This window comes from Hemibagrus wyckioides, linkage group LG03, assembly GCF_019097595.1.
Source record: "Hemibagrus wyckioides isolate EC202008001 linkage group LG03, SWU_Hwy_1.0, whole genome shotgun sequence".
Classification (NCBI taxonomy): Eukaryota; Metazoa; Chordata; class Actinopteri; order Siluriformes; family Bagridae; genus Hemibagrus; species Hemibagrus wyckioides.
Window position 1 is genome coordinate 2,017,411 of NC_080712.1, and position 15,235 is coordinate 2,032,645.

At 48.8% G+C, this 15,235-nt stretch overlaps 1 protein-coding gene across 8 annotated transcripts in view; it reads right to left on the minus strand.

Annotated features, from left to right (window-relative positions):
- The window catches only part of cntln (centlein, centrosomal protein), a 182,206-nt gene that overhangs the window by 66,876 nt on the left and 100,095 nt on the right, over positions 1-15,235 (minus strand). For all 8 annotated transcript variants that reach the window (XM_058386074.1, XM_058386071.1, XM_058386070.1 and 5 more), the window contains 5 exons: positions 3,297-3,736; positions 2,163-2,238; positions 1,416-1,485; positions 684-764; positions 403-599 (listed from right to left, as the gene is read on the minus strand). In XM_058386074.1, coding sequence (XP_058242057.1) covers positions 403-599; positions 684-764; positions 1,416-1,485; positions 2,163-2,238; positions 3,297-3,736 — 864 coding nt within the window. The remainder of the gene's footprint in view (positions 1-402; positions 600-683; positions 765-1,415; positions 1,486-2,162; positions 2,239-3,296; positions 3,737-15,235) is intronic.

Sequence of the window (15,235 nt, forward strand, 5' to 3'; positions counted from 1 at the left end):
TGTGTGTGTGTACCTGCAGTGTGTGTGTCAGTGTCTGCAGTTCAGTGTGTGTGTGTGTGTACCTGCAGTGTGTGTGTCAGTGTCTGCAGTTCAGTGTGTGTGTGTGTACCTGCAGTGTGTGTGTCAGTGTCTGCAGTTCAGTGTGTGTGTGTGTGTCAGTGTCTGCAGTTCAGTGTGTGTGTGTGTGTGTACCTGCAGTGTGTGTGTCAGTATCTGCAGTTCAGTGTGTGTGTGTGTGTACCTGCAGTGTGTGTGTCAGTGTCTGCAGTTCAGTGTGTGTGTGTGTGTGTGTGTGTACCTGCAGTGTGTGTGTCAGTGTCTGCAGTTCAGTGTGTGTGTGTGTACCTGCAGTGTGTGTGTCAGTGTCTGCAGTTCAGTGTGTGTGTGTGTGTGTGTGTGTACCTGCAGTGTGTGTGTCAGTGTCTGCAGTTCAGTGTGTGTGTGTTGTTGTCTGAGTCTCTCGTCGTGTGCCGCCCTGCTGGCTGCCTGCAGAACTGCGACCTGCTGCTGCAGACAGGCGAGCCTCTGAGTGTACACAGCACACACATGTCTCCTCTTCGTCACCCTCCTCTTCCTCACTGCTGCATCTTCACACACTCCTTAAGGGCACACACACACACACACACAGGAGTATAAGACCTGAGCATGGTGAGAGTGTGTTAGCAGTGTGGTATGGTGTTTACCTGCTCCCTTCTTCACCATAGACACACTCCTCATCTTCATCATTTTCCTCCTCTTCCTCACTTCCGTGCTCAGCTGCGACACTGAAACAAATCACATGGGTAAAGTAACAAAACATACACACACACACCTACAAACACACACACTCTATCATCATTCACACAATAACACAAATTCCCTCATGTACTCTTCTGTTCCATTTACAGTAGGCTGCCTCTGTAGGGAGCCTAAAATAGCTGCTAAGGCCTTACTATGTCATCTGAGAAAATGATGACATCATCAAAAAGCACCACACACCACTATGAAGAGACTGGAACACACGCGGACATCACTTCCACCACCACACCGAAGAGTGAATCGGAACACAACACCTCGAGAGGTTCACTCTCCTCAGTGGAGTACACTACACTCCTCAGGTTCACTCCACACTCCTCCTGCTGTAGGTAGTGCACTAGTTCAGTATTTGTGACATAGCCTTAGCTGGAGTACTAACAGTGTATCAGAATCATACAGCAGCTAAACCACAGGGAGCCTACAGAGGCATCGTGTTCGAGCACACTACTTAGTGTGGTCTTGTGTGGTTTGGGATGAAGCCTGTGAGCATGTGTGATGATTAACATATTTAAATTGGTAATGTAGTGTGTATAGGAAGTGATGTAGAGTAACCAGGTAGTGTTGTAGAGTGATGTCGAGTGTACAGGAAGTGATGTAGAGTGTGGAGTGTGGGGTGTTACCCGTGTTGTGAGCCCTGGCCGCAGTGGAGCTGTCTCTGACCGTGTGTCCATGAGGGAGAGCTGTACAGACCTGTGGGGGGCGGAACCGAAACACGACATGTTAATCCGGGGGAACAGTTTAACGTAACGCAACGTGCTGCTTCCTGACAGTGTGACACGCTGAAGTGTTTGTAGTCACATCAAAGTGGAGGAGGATTCGCCCCTCGAGTGTGTAGCTCAGCTCAGACTAAAAGGGTTTGATCTCTCTCTCTCTCTCTCTCTCACTCACTCACTGCCTCTCTCTGGTTTGATCACAGATTCATCCGGAAGCTCTTTAGTGTGACACGAGCAACTTGGAGCTGAGCTGTCACTGAGAGATCAGAGAGAGGACATGACAGGCCGAGAGAGAGAGAGAGAGAGAGAGAGAGAGAGACAGAGAGAAACAGAGAGAGAGACAGGGAGAGAGACAAAGAGAGAGAGAGAGAGAGAGAGAGAGAGAGAGAGAGCACCTGGCAGGAATTCTTCTCCTTACACACACCTCAGTATTACACCTCACTGCTGCTGCTGAGTTCTGGACTCTGACTGGTGGTCAGGTGGTGATTACAGTGGTCTGACAGTGACTCCCTCTGATACATTATCATGTCTATAGCAACAGCTCACTCAGAGACGTGTAGAGTGGACAGGTAACATTAAATACAGAGTAGAGTATTAGTGATACTGAGTTCATTAATCAGTGAGAGTCAGGGCTACAGACTGCACTTTTCTGACCTTTGACTTAGCAGCAAAGTGGAGTGGATGAGCAGCATGCCGACTGTCCAGACTGTCCGAGAAATCCTCACTGTCACTGCAAATAAAAACATGAAATATAAAACATCAATAACATCAAACCAACCTGAGAGAGAGAGAGAGAGAGAGAGAGAGAAACATTTCTGTATGAGGACAGTGTGTGTAAGGACAGTGTGTGTGGAGGTGTGTGTGTAAGGACAGTGTGTGGAGGTGTGTGTGAGGACAGTGTGTGGAGGTGTGTGTGAGGACAGTGTGTGTGGAGGTGTGTGTGTGAGGACAGTGTGTGGAGGTGTGTGTGAGGACAGTGTGTGGAGGTGTGTGTGTGAGGTGTGTCTGTGAGGACAGTGTGTGGAGGTGTGTGTGTGAGGTGTGTCTGTGAGGACAGTGTGTGGAGGTGTATGTGTGTGAAGACAGTGTATAGAGGTGTGTGTGTGTAAAGACAGTGTATGGAGGTGTGTGTAAAGACAGTGTGTGGAGGTGTGTGTGTGTGTGTGTGTGTGTGTGTGTGTGTAAGGACAGTGTGCATGGAGATGTGTGTGAAGACAGTGTGTGGAGGTGTGTGTGCAAGGACAGTGTGTGTGTGAGGTGTGTGTGTGAGGACAGTGTGTGGAGGGGTGTGTGTGAGGACAAAGTGTGGAGGGGTATGTGTGAGGACAGTGTGTGTGTGAGGACAGTGTGTGGAGGGGTGTGTGTGAGGACAGTGTGTGGAGGGGTGTGTGAGGACAGTGTGTGGAGGTGTGTGTGAGGACAGTGTGTGGAGGGGTGTGTGAGGACAGTGTGTGGAGGGGTGTGTGTGAGGACAGTGTGTGGAGGGGTGTGTGTGAGGACAGTGTCTGGAGGAGTGTGTGTGAGGACAGTGTGTGGAGGGGTGTGTGAGGACAGTGTGTGGAGGTGTGTGTGAGGACAGTGTGTGGAGGGGTGTGTGAGGACAGTGTGTGGAGGGGTGTGTGTGAGGACAGTGTGTGGAGGTGTGTGTGAGGACAGTGTGTGGAGGGGTGTGTGAGGACAGTGTGTGGAGGGGTGTGTGTGAGGACAGTGTGTGGAGGTGTGTGTGAGGACAGTGTGTGGAGGTGTGTGTGAGGACAGTGTGTGGAGGGGTGTGTGTGATGTGTGTACCTGTCAGGACTCATGTCCTCCCACTCGTCCTTGGCCGGACTGCATGTCCTGGGCTGCAGTGGGACAGTGGTGTGTGTGTTGGTGTGTGTCCCGTATCCTCGTCCTCTCCGTATCTTGTTCCTGTGGAAGTCCCTCTCGGCCCTCAGCACTCCCACTTCCTGTCTGATTCTCAGTAATGCTGCTCGAGACGCAGTCTCTGCTCTGCGCCATTTCTCCACCTGGGCCTGTAGAGCCCGGGCCTCGTCTAGCAGCCTGTCCCGCTCTGCGCTGACCCGAGCCTGGGTCACTTCCTCACGCACACGGGCCTGCTGCAGTGCTGCCTGGACCTTCTCCAGCTCGCTACGCAGGACATCACTAGCATCCTGTAGGGCCTGCTTCTCCTCTCGCAGCTTCAACGTCTCTCTCTCCAGACACACCATCTTCCTTTCCAACACTTCAATCTACACACACACACGTTATCCATTAAATATGGCTATGGTGTTGAATCATTCCTGCCAGTTCGCTGGTTTTATTTTTATCCAACATCACGCATACTAAAAAGGTCATTACGAGAACAAATGATGTCCACACGTCTTCAGCTCCAGGACAATCTGCTGACCTTCCGCGTCTCTGATGTTGATTTTTGCGTTTCTCACGTCATCAGTAAAGCAGCCTGGAGTGTACGACACACTCGTGCGAATAAACCGTATAATTATCACTACACCACAGTGAAGCGTATTAGCATTGGGTAAACGGCGTTAGCGCTAGTGAACTCTGAGCCTGGGGAATGACGTCCATCACGTCAACGCCGTGTCACCTTCAAGCGTAAAAACATCCCACACCTTTATTACGGAACACGTCTCCGCTCTGTTAGCTATTACAAGAAGCAGCGATGAGGAAACAAGTGCATTTCACCTGGATGGCTGCGATTCAATCGCCTCTTCTCAACTCAAGTGTCCGGAAAAAATCAGAGGCGTTGGTAATGACAGAGCTCTCCAAACGTCCTACTGACCGAAACAACTCGCAGCAGGACTGGACACAGCTCACTGACACTAACAGCATCGCTCCCACTCTGCACTACACTCTGGACAGGGGGCGTGGCTTAGGAAACACCCACAGAGGCATCATGATGATGATGATATTAGTTCATGTGGAGTCATTACACACTTGTTTACATTCACACATGATCATGTGACTGTGTATGTATGTGTGTGTATGTGTGTGCATGTATGTGTGTGTGTGTATGTGTGTGCATGTATGTGTGAAGATGAGTAACTGCACTCACCCTTCACCCCCTTGCTGTTTTTTTGTCGCCTCTTGAATAAACCACTGAGAGGCTTGTCAGAGTATGCGAAAGAGTGTGTGTGTGTCTGTGTGTGTGTGTGTGTGTGTGTGTGTCATACCCCCAGGCAAACTGCCTGCTTTTACCTTCCTAGAGCTGCAACACGCTGCCTTTCAAACAGCATTAGGCACTTTACGCCTGGCTGACAACGGACTGGCAGGATTGTGGGTGACATGAGCACACACACACACACACACACACACACAGTAGAGTGTGTTAGTGAGAGCGGACCACCCCCAGCAGGTTATTTGGTTGAACATGGTGCTTGTCATTCAGTAATAAAGGCGATGACAAGCTCCCATTACTGAGCCATATGGTGGAGCTGCACACGCCTCACTGCCATCATCTGCTCCCAATTACACACACACACACACACACACACACACACTTAAGACCAGTTACTCACTGCATACCTCATTTATACTGCAAAAACATGTATCTGTAAATGTCCTACGAATACACACGTGTGTGTGTATGTGAGGAAAGGTGAGGTGACTGTGTGTGTGCTAAGGTGAGGCGATTGTGTGTGTGTGTGTATAAGGTAAGGTGAGGTGACTGTGTGTGTGTGAGGTAAGGTAAGGTGACTGTGTGTGTGTGTGTGCTAAGGTGAGGTGACTGTGTGTGTGTGAGGTAAGGTAAGGTGACTGTGTGTGTGTGTGTGTGTGTGGTAAGGTGAGGTGACTGTGTGTGTGGTAAGGTGAGGTAACTCTGTGTGTGTTTGTGTGAGTGTGTGTGTGAGGTAACTGTGTGTGTATGTGAGGTAAGGTGAGGTGACTGTGTGTGTGTGAGGTAAGGTAAGGTGACTGTGTGTGTGTGAGGTAAGGTAAGGTGACTGTGTGTGTGTGTGTGAGGTAAGGTGAGGTGACTGTGTGTGTGTGTGTGAGGTAAGGTGAGGTGACTGTGTGTGTGTGTGTGAGGTAAGGTGAGGTGACTGTGTGTGTGTGTGTGTGTGAGGTAAGGTGAGGGGCGAGGTGACTGTTTTTGTGTGTATGTGAGGTAAGGTGAGGTGACTGTGTGTGTGTTTGTGTGTGAGCTAAGGTGAGGTGACGGGTGTGGGTGTGTGTGTGTGTGAGGTAAGGTAAGGTGACTGTGTGTGTGTGTGAGCGAAGGTGAGGTGACGGGTGTGTGTGTGTGTGTGTATGTGAGGTAAGGTGAAGTGGCTGTGTGTGTGTGTGTGTGTATGTGAGGTAAGGTGAAGTGGTTGTGTATGTGAGGTAAGGTGAAGTGGTTGTGTGTGTGTGCATGTGTGTGTATGTGAGGTAAGGTGAAGTGGCTGTGTGTGTGTGTGTGAGGTAAGGTGAGGGGCGAGGTGACTGTTTTTGTGTGTATGTGAGGTAAGGTGAGGTGACTGTGTGTGTGTTTGTGTGTGAGCTAAGGTGAGGTGACGGGGGTGGGTGTGTGTGTGTGTGAGGTAAGGTGAAGTGGTTGTGTGTGTGTGTGAGCGAAGGTGAGGTGACGGGTGTGTGTGTGTGTGTGTATGTGAGGTAAGGTGAAGTGGTTGCGTGTGTGTGTGTGTGTGAGGTAAGGTGAGGGGCGAGGTGACTGTTTTTGTGTGTATGTGAGGTAAGGTGAGGTGACTGTGTGTGTGTTTGTGTGTGAGCTAAGGTGAGGTGACGGGTGTGGGTGTGTGTGTGTGTGAGGTAAGGTAAGGTGACTGTGTGTGTGTGTGAGGTAAGGTGAAGTGGTTGTGTGTGTGTGTGTGTGTGTGAGTATGTGAGGTAAGGTGAAGTGGTTGTGTGTGTGTGTGTGTGTGTGTGAGGTAAGGTGAAGTGGTTGTGTGTGTGTGTGTGAGGTAAGGTGAAGTGGTTGTGTGTGTGTGTGTATGTGAGGTAAGGTGAAGTGGTTGTGTATGTGAGGTAAGGTGAAGTGGTTGTGTGTGTGTGCGTGTGTGTATGTGAGGTAAGGTGAAGTGGCTGTGTGTGTGTGTGTGAGGTAAGGTGAAGTGGTTGTGTGTGTGTGTGAGGTAAGGTGAAGTGGTTGTGTATGTGAGGTAAGGTGAAGTGGTTGTGTGTGTGTGTATGTGAGGTAAGGTGAAGTGGTTGTGTGTGTGTGTGAGGTAAGGTGAAGTGGTTGTGTGTGTGTGTGTGTATGTGAGGTAAGGTGAAGTGGTTGTGTGTGTGTGTGTGTGTGTATGTGAGGTAAGGTGAAGTGGTTGTGTGTGTGTGTGTGTGTATGTGAGGTAAGGTGAAGTGGTTGTGTGTGTGTGTATGTGAGGTAAGGTGAAGTGGTTGTGTGTGTGTGTGTGTGTATGTGAGGCAAGGTGAAGTGGTTGTGTGTGTGTGTATGTGAGGTAAGGTGAAGTGGTTGTGTGTGTGTGAGTATGTGAGGTAAGGTGAAGTGGTTGTGTGTGTGTGTGTGTGTATGTGAGGTAAGGTGAAGTGGTTGTGTGTGTGTGTGTGTATGTGAGGTAAGGTGAAGTGGTTGTGTGTGTGTGTATGTGAGGTAAGGTGAAGTGGTTGTGTGTGTGTGTGTGTGAGTATGTGAGGTAAGGTGAAGTGGTTGTGTGTGTGTGTGTGTGTGTGAGGTAAGGTGAAGTGGTTGTGTGTGTGTGTGTGTGAGGTAAGGTGAAGTGGTTGTGTGTGTGTGAGTATGTGAGGTAAGGTGAAGTGGTTGTGTGTGTGTGTATGTGAGGTAAGGAGAAGTGGTTGTGTGTGTGTGTGAGTATGTGAGGTAAGGTGAAGTGGTTGTGTATGTGAGGTAAGGTGAAGTGGTTGTGTGTGTGTATGTGTGTATGTGAGGTAAGGTGAAGTGGTTGTGTGTGTGTGTGTGTGAGGTAAGGTGAAGTGGTTGTGTGTGTGTGTGTGTGTGTGAGGTAAGGTGAAGTGGTTGTGTGTGTGAGTATGTGAGGTAAGGTGAAGTGGTTGCGTGTGTGTGTGTGTGTGTGTATGTGAGGTAAGGTGAAGTGGTTGTGTGTGTGTGTGTGTATGTGAGGTAAGGTGAAGTGGTTGTGTGTGTGTGTGTGTGTGAGGTAAGGTGAAGTGGTTGTGTGTGTGTGTGTGTGAGGTAAGGTGAAGTGGTTGTGTGTGTGTGTGTATGTGAGGCAAGGTGAAGTGGTTGTGTGTGTGTGTGTGTGTATGTGAGGTAAGGTGAAGTGGTTGTGTGTGTGTGTGAGTATGTGAGGTAAGGTGAAGTGGTTGTGTGTGTGTGTGAGGTAAGGTGAAGTGGTTGTGTGTGTATGTGAGGTAAGGTGAAGTGGTTGTGTGTGTGTGTATATGAGGTAAGGTGAAGTGGTTGTGTGTGTGTGTGTGTGTGTGTATGTGAGGCAAGGTGAAGTGGTTGTGTGTGTGTGTATGTGAGGTAAGGTGAAGTGGTTGTGTGTGCGTGTGTGTGTGTATGTGAGGCAAGGTGAAGTGGTTGTGTGTGTGTGAGTATGTGAGGTAAGGTGAAGTGGATGTGTGTGTGTGTGTGTGTGTGTGAGTATGTGAGGTAAGGTGAAGTGGTTGTGTGTGTGTGTGTGTGTGTGTATGTGAGGTAAGGTGAAGTGGTTGTGTGTGTGTGTGTGTATGTGAGGTAAGGTGAAGTGGTTGTGTGTGTGTGTGTGTGTGTGTGAGGTAAGGTGAAGTGGTTGTGTGTGTGTGTGTGTATGTGAGGTAAGGAGAAGTGGTTGTGTGTGTGTGTGAGTATGTGAGGTAAGGTGAAGTGGTTGCGTGTGTGTGTGTGTGTGTGTGAGGTAAGGTGAAGTGGTTGCGTGTGTGTGTGTGTGTGTGTGTGTGAGGTAAGGTGAGGTGACTGTGTGTGTGTGTGTGTGTGAGGTAAGGTGAGGGGCGAGGTGACTGTTTTTGTGTGTATGTGAGGTAAGGTGAGGTGACTGTGTGTGTGTTTGTGTGTGTGTGTGTGAGCTAAGGTGAGGTGACGGGTGTGGGTGTGTGTGTGTGTGTATGTGAGGTAAGGTGAAGTGGTTGTGTGTGTGTGTGTGTGTGTATGTGAGGTAAGGTGAAGTGGTTGTGTGTGTGTGAGTATGTGAGGTAAGGTGAAGTGGTTGTGTGTGTGTGTGTGTGAGTATGTGAGGTAAGGTGAAGTGGTTGTGTGTGTGTGTGTGTGTGTGTGAGTATGTGAGGTAAGGTGAAGTGGTTGCGTGTGTGTGAGGTAAGGTGAAGTGGTTGTGTGTGTGTGTATGTGAGGTAAGGAGAAGTGGTTGTGTGTGTGTGTGAGTATGTGAGGTAAGGTGAAGTGGTTGTGTGTGTGTGTGTGTGAGGTAAGGTGAAGTGGTTGTGTGTGTGTGTGTGTGTGTGTGTATGTGTGGTAAGGTGAAGTGGTTGTGTGTGTGTGAGGTAAGGTGAAGTGGTTGTGTGTGTGTGTATGTGAGGCAAGGTGAAGTGGTTGTGTGTGTGAGTATGTGAGGTAAGGTGAAGTGGATGTGTGTGTGTGTGAGTATGTGAGGTAAGGTGAAGTGGTTGTGTGTGTGTGTGTGTGTGTGTGAGGTAAGGTGAAGTGGTTGTGTGTGTGCATGTGTGTGTGTGTATGTGAGGTAAGGTGAAGTGGCTGTGTGTGTGTGTGTGTGTGTGCGTGTGAGGTAAGGTGAAGTGGTTGTGTGTGTGTGTGTATGTGAGGCAAGGTGAAGTGGTTGTGTGTGTGTGTGTGAGTATGTGAGGTAAGGTGAAATGGTTGTGTGTGTGTGTGTGTGTGAGGTAAGGTGAAGTGGTTGTGTGTGTGTGTATGTGAGGTAAGGTGAAGTGGTTGTGTGTGTGTGTGTGTATGTGAGGTAAGGTGAAGTGGTTGTGTGTGTGTATGTGAGGTAAGGTGAAGTGGTTGTGTGTGTGTGTGTGTGTGTGAGGTAAGGTGAAGTGGTTGTGTGTGTGTGTGTATGTGAGGTAAGGTGAAGTGGTTGTGTGTGTGTGAGGTAAGGTGAAGTGGTTGTGTGTGTGTGTGTGAGGTAAGGTGAAGGGGTTGTGTGTGTGTGTATGTGTGTGTGTGAGGTAAGGTGAAGTGGTTGTGTGTGTGTGTGAGGTAAGGTGAAGTGGTTGTGTGTGTGTGTGAGGTAAGGTGAAGTGGTTGTGTGTGTGTGTGTGAGGTAAGGTGAAGTGGTTGTGTGTGTGTGTGTGTGTGTGTGTGTGTGTGTGAGGTAAGGTGAAGTGGTTGTGTGTGTGTGTGTGTGTGTGTGAGGTAAGGTGAAGTGGTTGTGTGTGTGTGTGAGGTAAGGTGAAGTGGTTGTGTGTGTGTGTGTGTGAGGTAAGGTGAAGTAGTTGTGTGTGTGTGTGTGTGTGTGTGAGGTAAGGTGAAGTGGTTGTGTGTGTGTGTGTGTGAGTATGTGAGGTAAGGTGAAGTGGTTGTGTGTGTGTGTGTGTATGTGAGGCAAGGTGAAGTGGTTGTGTGTGTGTGAGTATGTGAGGTAAGGTGAAGTGGATGTGTGTGTGTGTGTGTGTGAGTATGTGAGGTAAGGTGAAGTGGTTGTGTGTGTGTGTGTGAGGTAAGGTGAAGTGGTTGTGTGTGTGTGTGTGTATGTGAGGTAAGGTGAAGTGGTTGTGTGTGTGTGTGTGTGAGTATGTGAGGTAAGGTGAAGTGGTTGTGTGTGTGTGTGAGGTAAGGTGAAGTGGCTGTGTGTGTGTGTGTTTATGTGAGGTAAGGTGAAGTGGTTGTGTGTGTGTGTGTGTATGTGAGGTAAGGTGAAGTGGTTGTGTGTGTGTGTGTGTGTGAGGTAAGGTGAAGTGGTTGTGTGTGTGTGTGTGTGTGTGAGGTAAGGTGAAGTGGTTGTGTGTGTGTGTGTGTGTGAGGTAAGGTGAAGTGGTTGTGTGTGTGTGTGTGTGTGTATGTGTGGTAAGGTGAAGTGGTTGTGTGTGTGTGTGTGTGAGGTAAGGTGAAGTGGTTGTGTGTGTGTGAGTATGTGAGGTAAGGTGAAGTGGTTGTGTGTGTGTGTGTGTGTGTGAGTATGTGAGGTAAGGTGAAGTGGTTGTGTGTGTGTGTGTGTGTGTGAGGTAAGGTGAAGTGGTTGTGTGTGTGTGTGTGTGTATGTGAGGTAAGGTGAAGTGGTTGTGTGTGTGTGTGTGTATGTGAGGTAAGGTGAAGTGGTTGTGTGTGTGTATGTGTGAGGTAAGGTGAAGTGGTTGTGTGTGTGTGTGTGTGTGTGAGGTATGGTGAGGTGGTTGTGTGTGTGTGTGTGTATGTGAGGGGAGGTGGGGTGGGTGTGTGTGTGGGTATGTGAGGTAGGGTGAAGTGGTTGTGTGTGTGTGTGTGTGTGTGTAAGTGAGGTGAAGTGGTTGTGTGTGTGTGTGTGTGTGTGTGAGGTAAGGTGAAGTGGTTGTGTGTGTGTGTGTGTGTGTGTGAGGTAAGGTGAAGTGGTTGTGTGTGTGTGTGTGTGTGAGGTAAGGTGAAGTGGTTGTGTGTGTGTGTGTGTGAGGTAAGGTGAAGTGGTTGTGTGTGTGAGTGTGAGTGTGTGAGGTAAGGTGAAGTGGTTGTGTGTGTGTGTGTGAGGTACGGTGAAGTGGTTGTGTGTGTGTGTGTGTGTGTGTGAGGTAAGGTGAAGTGGTTGTGTGTGTGTGTGTGTGTGTGTGAGGTAAGGTGAAGTGGTTGTGTGTGTGTGTGTGTGTATGTGAGGTAAGGTGAAGTGGTTGTGTGTGTGTGTGTGTGAGTATGTGAGGTAAGGTGAAGTGGTTGTGTGTGTGTGTGTGTGTGAGGTAAGGTGAAGTGGTTGTGTGTGTGTGTGTGTATGTGATGTGAGGTAAGGTGGAAGTGGTTGTGTGTGTGTGTGTGTGAGGTAAGGTGAAGTGGTTGTGTGTGTGTGTGTGTGAGGTAAGGTGAAGTGGTTGTGTGTGTGTGTGTGTGTGAGGTAAGGTGAAGTGGTTGTGTGTGTGTGTGTGTGTGTGTGAGGTAAGGTGAAGTGGTTGTGTGTGTGTGTGTGTGTGAGGTAAGGTGAAGTGGTTGTGTGTGTGTGTGTGTGAGGTAAGGTGAAGTGGTTGCGTGTGTGTGTGTGTGTGTGTGAGGTAAGGTGAAGTGGTTGTGTGTGTGTGAGGTAAGGTGAAGTGGTTGTGTGTGTGTGTGTATGTGAGGTAAGGAGAAGTGGTTGTGTGTGTGTGTGAGTATGTGAGGTAAGGTGAAGTGGTTGTGTGTGTGTGTGTGAGGTAAGGTGAAGTGGTTGTGTGTGTGTGTGTATGTGAGGTAAGGTGAAGTGGTTGTGTGTGTGTGTGAGGTAAGGTGAAGTGGTTGTGTGTGTGTGTGTGTGAGGTAAGGTGAAGTGGTTGTGTGTGTGTGTGTGTGTGTGAGGTAAGGTGAAGTGGTTGTGTGTGTGTGTGTGTGTGTGAGGTAAGGTGAAGTGGTTGTGTGTGTGTGTGTGTGTGAGGTAGGGTGGAGTGGGTGTGTGTGTGTGTGTGTATGTGAGGTAAGGTGGAGTGGTTGTGTGTGTGTGTGTGTATGTGAGTGTAAGGTAAGAAGTGGTTGTGTGTGTGTGTGAGGTAAGGTGAAGTGGTTGTGTGTGTGTGTGTGTGTGTGTGTGAGGTAAGGTGAAGTGGTTGTGTGTGTGTGTGTGTGTGTGAGGTAAGGTGAAGTGGTTGTGTGTGTGTGTGTGTGAGGTAAGGTGAAGTGGTTGTGTGTGTGTGTGTGTGAGGTAAGGTGAAGTGGTTGTGTGTGTGTGTGTGTGTGTGAGGTAAGGTGAAGTGGTTGTGTGTGTGTGTGTGTGTGTATGTGTGGTAAGGTGAAGTGGTTGTGTGTGTGTGTGTGTGAGGTAAGGTGAAGTGGTTGTGTGTGTGTGTGTGTGTGTGAGGTAAGGTGAAGTGGTTGTGTGTGTGTGTGTGTGAGGTAAGGTGAAGTGGTTGCGTGTGTGTGTGTGTGTGTGTGTGAGGTAAGGTGAAGTGGTTGTGTGTGTGTGAGGTAAGGTGAAGTGGTTGTGTGTGTGTGTATGTGAGGTAAGGAGAAGTGGTTGTGTGTGTGTGTGAGTATGTGAGGTAAGGTGAAGTGGTTGCGTGTGTGTGTGTGTGAGGTAAGGTGAAGTGGTTGCGTGTGTGTGTGTGTGAGGTAAGGTGAGGTGACTGTGTGTGTGTGTGTGTGTGTGAGGTAAGGTGAGGGGCGAGGTGACTGTTTTTGTGTGTATGTGAGGTAAGGTGAGGTGACTGTGTGTGTGTTTGTGTGTGTGTGTGTGAGCTAAGGTGAGGTGACGGGTGTGGGTGTGTGTGTGTGTATGTGAGGTAAGGTGAAGTGGTTGTGTGTGTGTGTGTGTGTGTATGTGAGGTAAGGTGAAGTGGTTGTGTATGTGAGGTAAGGTGAAGTGGTTGTGTATGTGAGGTAAGGTGAAGTGGCTGTGTGTGTGTGTGTATGTGAGGTAAGGTGAAGTGGTTGTGTATGTGAGGTAAGGTGAAGTGGTTGTGTGTGTGTGTGTGAGGTAAGGTGAAGTGGTTGTGTATGTGAGGTAAGGTGAAGTGGTTGTGTGTGTGTGTGTGTGTGTGAGGTAAGGTGAAGTGGTTGTGTGTGTGTGTGTGTGTGAGTATGTGAGGTAAGGTGAAGTGGTTGCGTGTGTGTGTGTGTGTGTGTGTGTGAGGTAAGGTGAAGTGGTTGTGTGTGTGTGTGTGTATGTGAGGTAAGGTGAAGTGGTTGTGTGTGTGTGTGTGTGTGTGAGGTAAGGTGAAGTGGTTGTGTGTGTGTGTGTTTATGTGAGGTAAGGTGAAGTGGTTGTGTGTGTGTGTGTGTATGTGAGGTAAGGTGAAGTGGTTGTGTGTGTATGTGTGTGTGTGTGTGTGTGTGTGAGGTAAGGTGAAGTGGTTGTGTGTGTGTGTGTGTGTGAGGTAAGGTGAAGTGGTTGTGTGTGTGTGTGTGTGAGGTAAGGTGAAGTGGTTGTGTGTGTGTGTGTGTGTGTGTGAGGTAAGGTGAAGTGGTTGTGTGTGTGTGTGTGTGAGGTAAGGTGAAGTGGTTGTGTGTGTGTGTATGTGAGGTAAGGAGAAGTGGTTGTGTGTGTGTGTGAGTATGTGAGGTAAGGTGAAGTGGTTGCGTGTGTGTGTGTGTGTGTGTGTGAGGTAAGGTGAAGTGGTTGTGTGTGTGTGTGTGTGAGGTAAGGTGAAGTGGTTGTGTGTGTGTGTGTGTATGTGTGGTAAGGTGAAGTGGTTGTGTGTGTATGTATGTGAGGTAAGGTGAAGTGGTTGTGTGTGTGTGTGTGTGTGAGGTAAGGTGAAGTGGTTGTGTGTGTGTGTGTATGTGAGGTAAGGTGAAGTGGTTGTGTGTGTGTGAGGTAAGGTGAAGTGGTTGTGTATGTGAGGTAAGGTGAAGTGGTTGTGTGTGTGTGTATGTGTGTATGTGAGGTAAGGTGAAGTGGTTGTGTGTGTGTGTGTGTGAGGTAAGGTGAAGTGGTTGTGTGTGTGTGTGAGGTAAGGTGAAGTGGTTGTGTGTGTGTGTATGTGAGGTAAGGTGAAGTGGTTGTGTGTGTGTGTGTGTGTGAGGTAAGGTGAAGTGGTTGTGTGTGTGTGTGTGTGTGTGTGTGTGAGGTAAGGTGAAGTGGTTGTGTGTGTGTGTGTATGTGAGGTAAGGTGGAAGTGGTTGTGTGTGTGTGTGTGTGAGGTAAGGTGAAGTAGTTGTGTGTGTGTGTGTGTGTGTGTGTGAGGTAAGGGTGAAGTGGTTGTGTGTGTGTGTGTGAGGTAAGGTGGAGAGTGGTTGTGTGTGTGTGTGAGTATGTGAGGTAAGGTGAAGTGGTTGTGTGTGTGTGTGTGTATGTGAGGCAAGGTGAAGTGGTTGTGTGTGTGTGAGTATGTGAGGTAAGGTGAAGTGGTTGTGTGTGTGTGTGTGTGTGTATGTGAGGCAAGGTGAAGTGGTTGTGTGTGTGTGAGTATGTGAGGTAAGGTGAAGTGGTTGTGTGTGTGTGAGTATGTGAGGTAAGGTGAAGTGGTTGTGTGTGTGTGTGTGTATGTGAGGTAAGGTGAAGTGGTTGTGTGTGTGTGTGTATGTGAGGTAAGGTGAAGTGGTTGTGTGTGTGTGTGTGTGTGAGGTAAGGTGAAGTGGTTGTGTGTGTGTGTGTGTGTGTGTGTGAGGTAAGGTGAAGTGGTTGTGTGTGTGTGTGTGTGTGAGGTAAGGTGAAGTGGTTGTGTGTGTGTGTGTGTGAGGTAAGGTGAAGTGGTTGTGTGTGTGTGTATGTGAGGTAAGGTGAAGTGGTTGTGTGTGTGTGTGTGAGGTAAGGTGAAGTGGTTGTGTGTGTGTGTGTGTGAGGTAAGGTGAAGTGGTTGTGTGTGTGTGTGTGTGTGTGTGAGGTAAGGTGAAGTGGTTGTGTGTGTGTGTGTGAGGTAAGGTGAAGTGGTTGTGTGTGTGTGTGTGTGAGGTAAGGTGAAGTGGTTGTGTGTGTGTGTGTGTGTGTGTGAGGTAAGGTGAAGTGGTTGTGTGTGTGTGTGTGTGTGTGTGAGGTAAGGTGAAGTGGTTGTGTGTGTGTGTGTGTGAGGTAAGGTGAAGTGGTTGTGTGTGTGTGTGTGTATGTGAGGTAAGGTGAAGTGGTTGTGTGTGTGTGTGTGTGTGTGTGTGAGGTAAGGTGAAGTGGTTGTGTGTGTGTGTGTGTGTGAGGTAAGGTGAAGTGGTTGTGTGTGTGTGTGTGAGGTAAGGTGAAGTGGTTGTGTGTGTGTGTGTGTATGTGAGGTAAGGTGAAGTGGTTGTGTGTGTGTGTGTGTGAGGTAAGGTGAAGTGGTTGTGTGTGTGTGTGTGAGGTAAGGTGAAGTGGTTG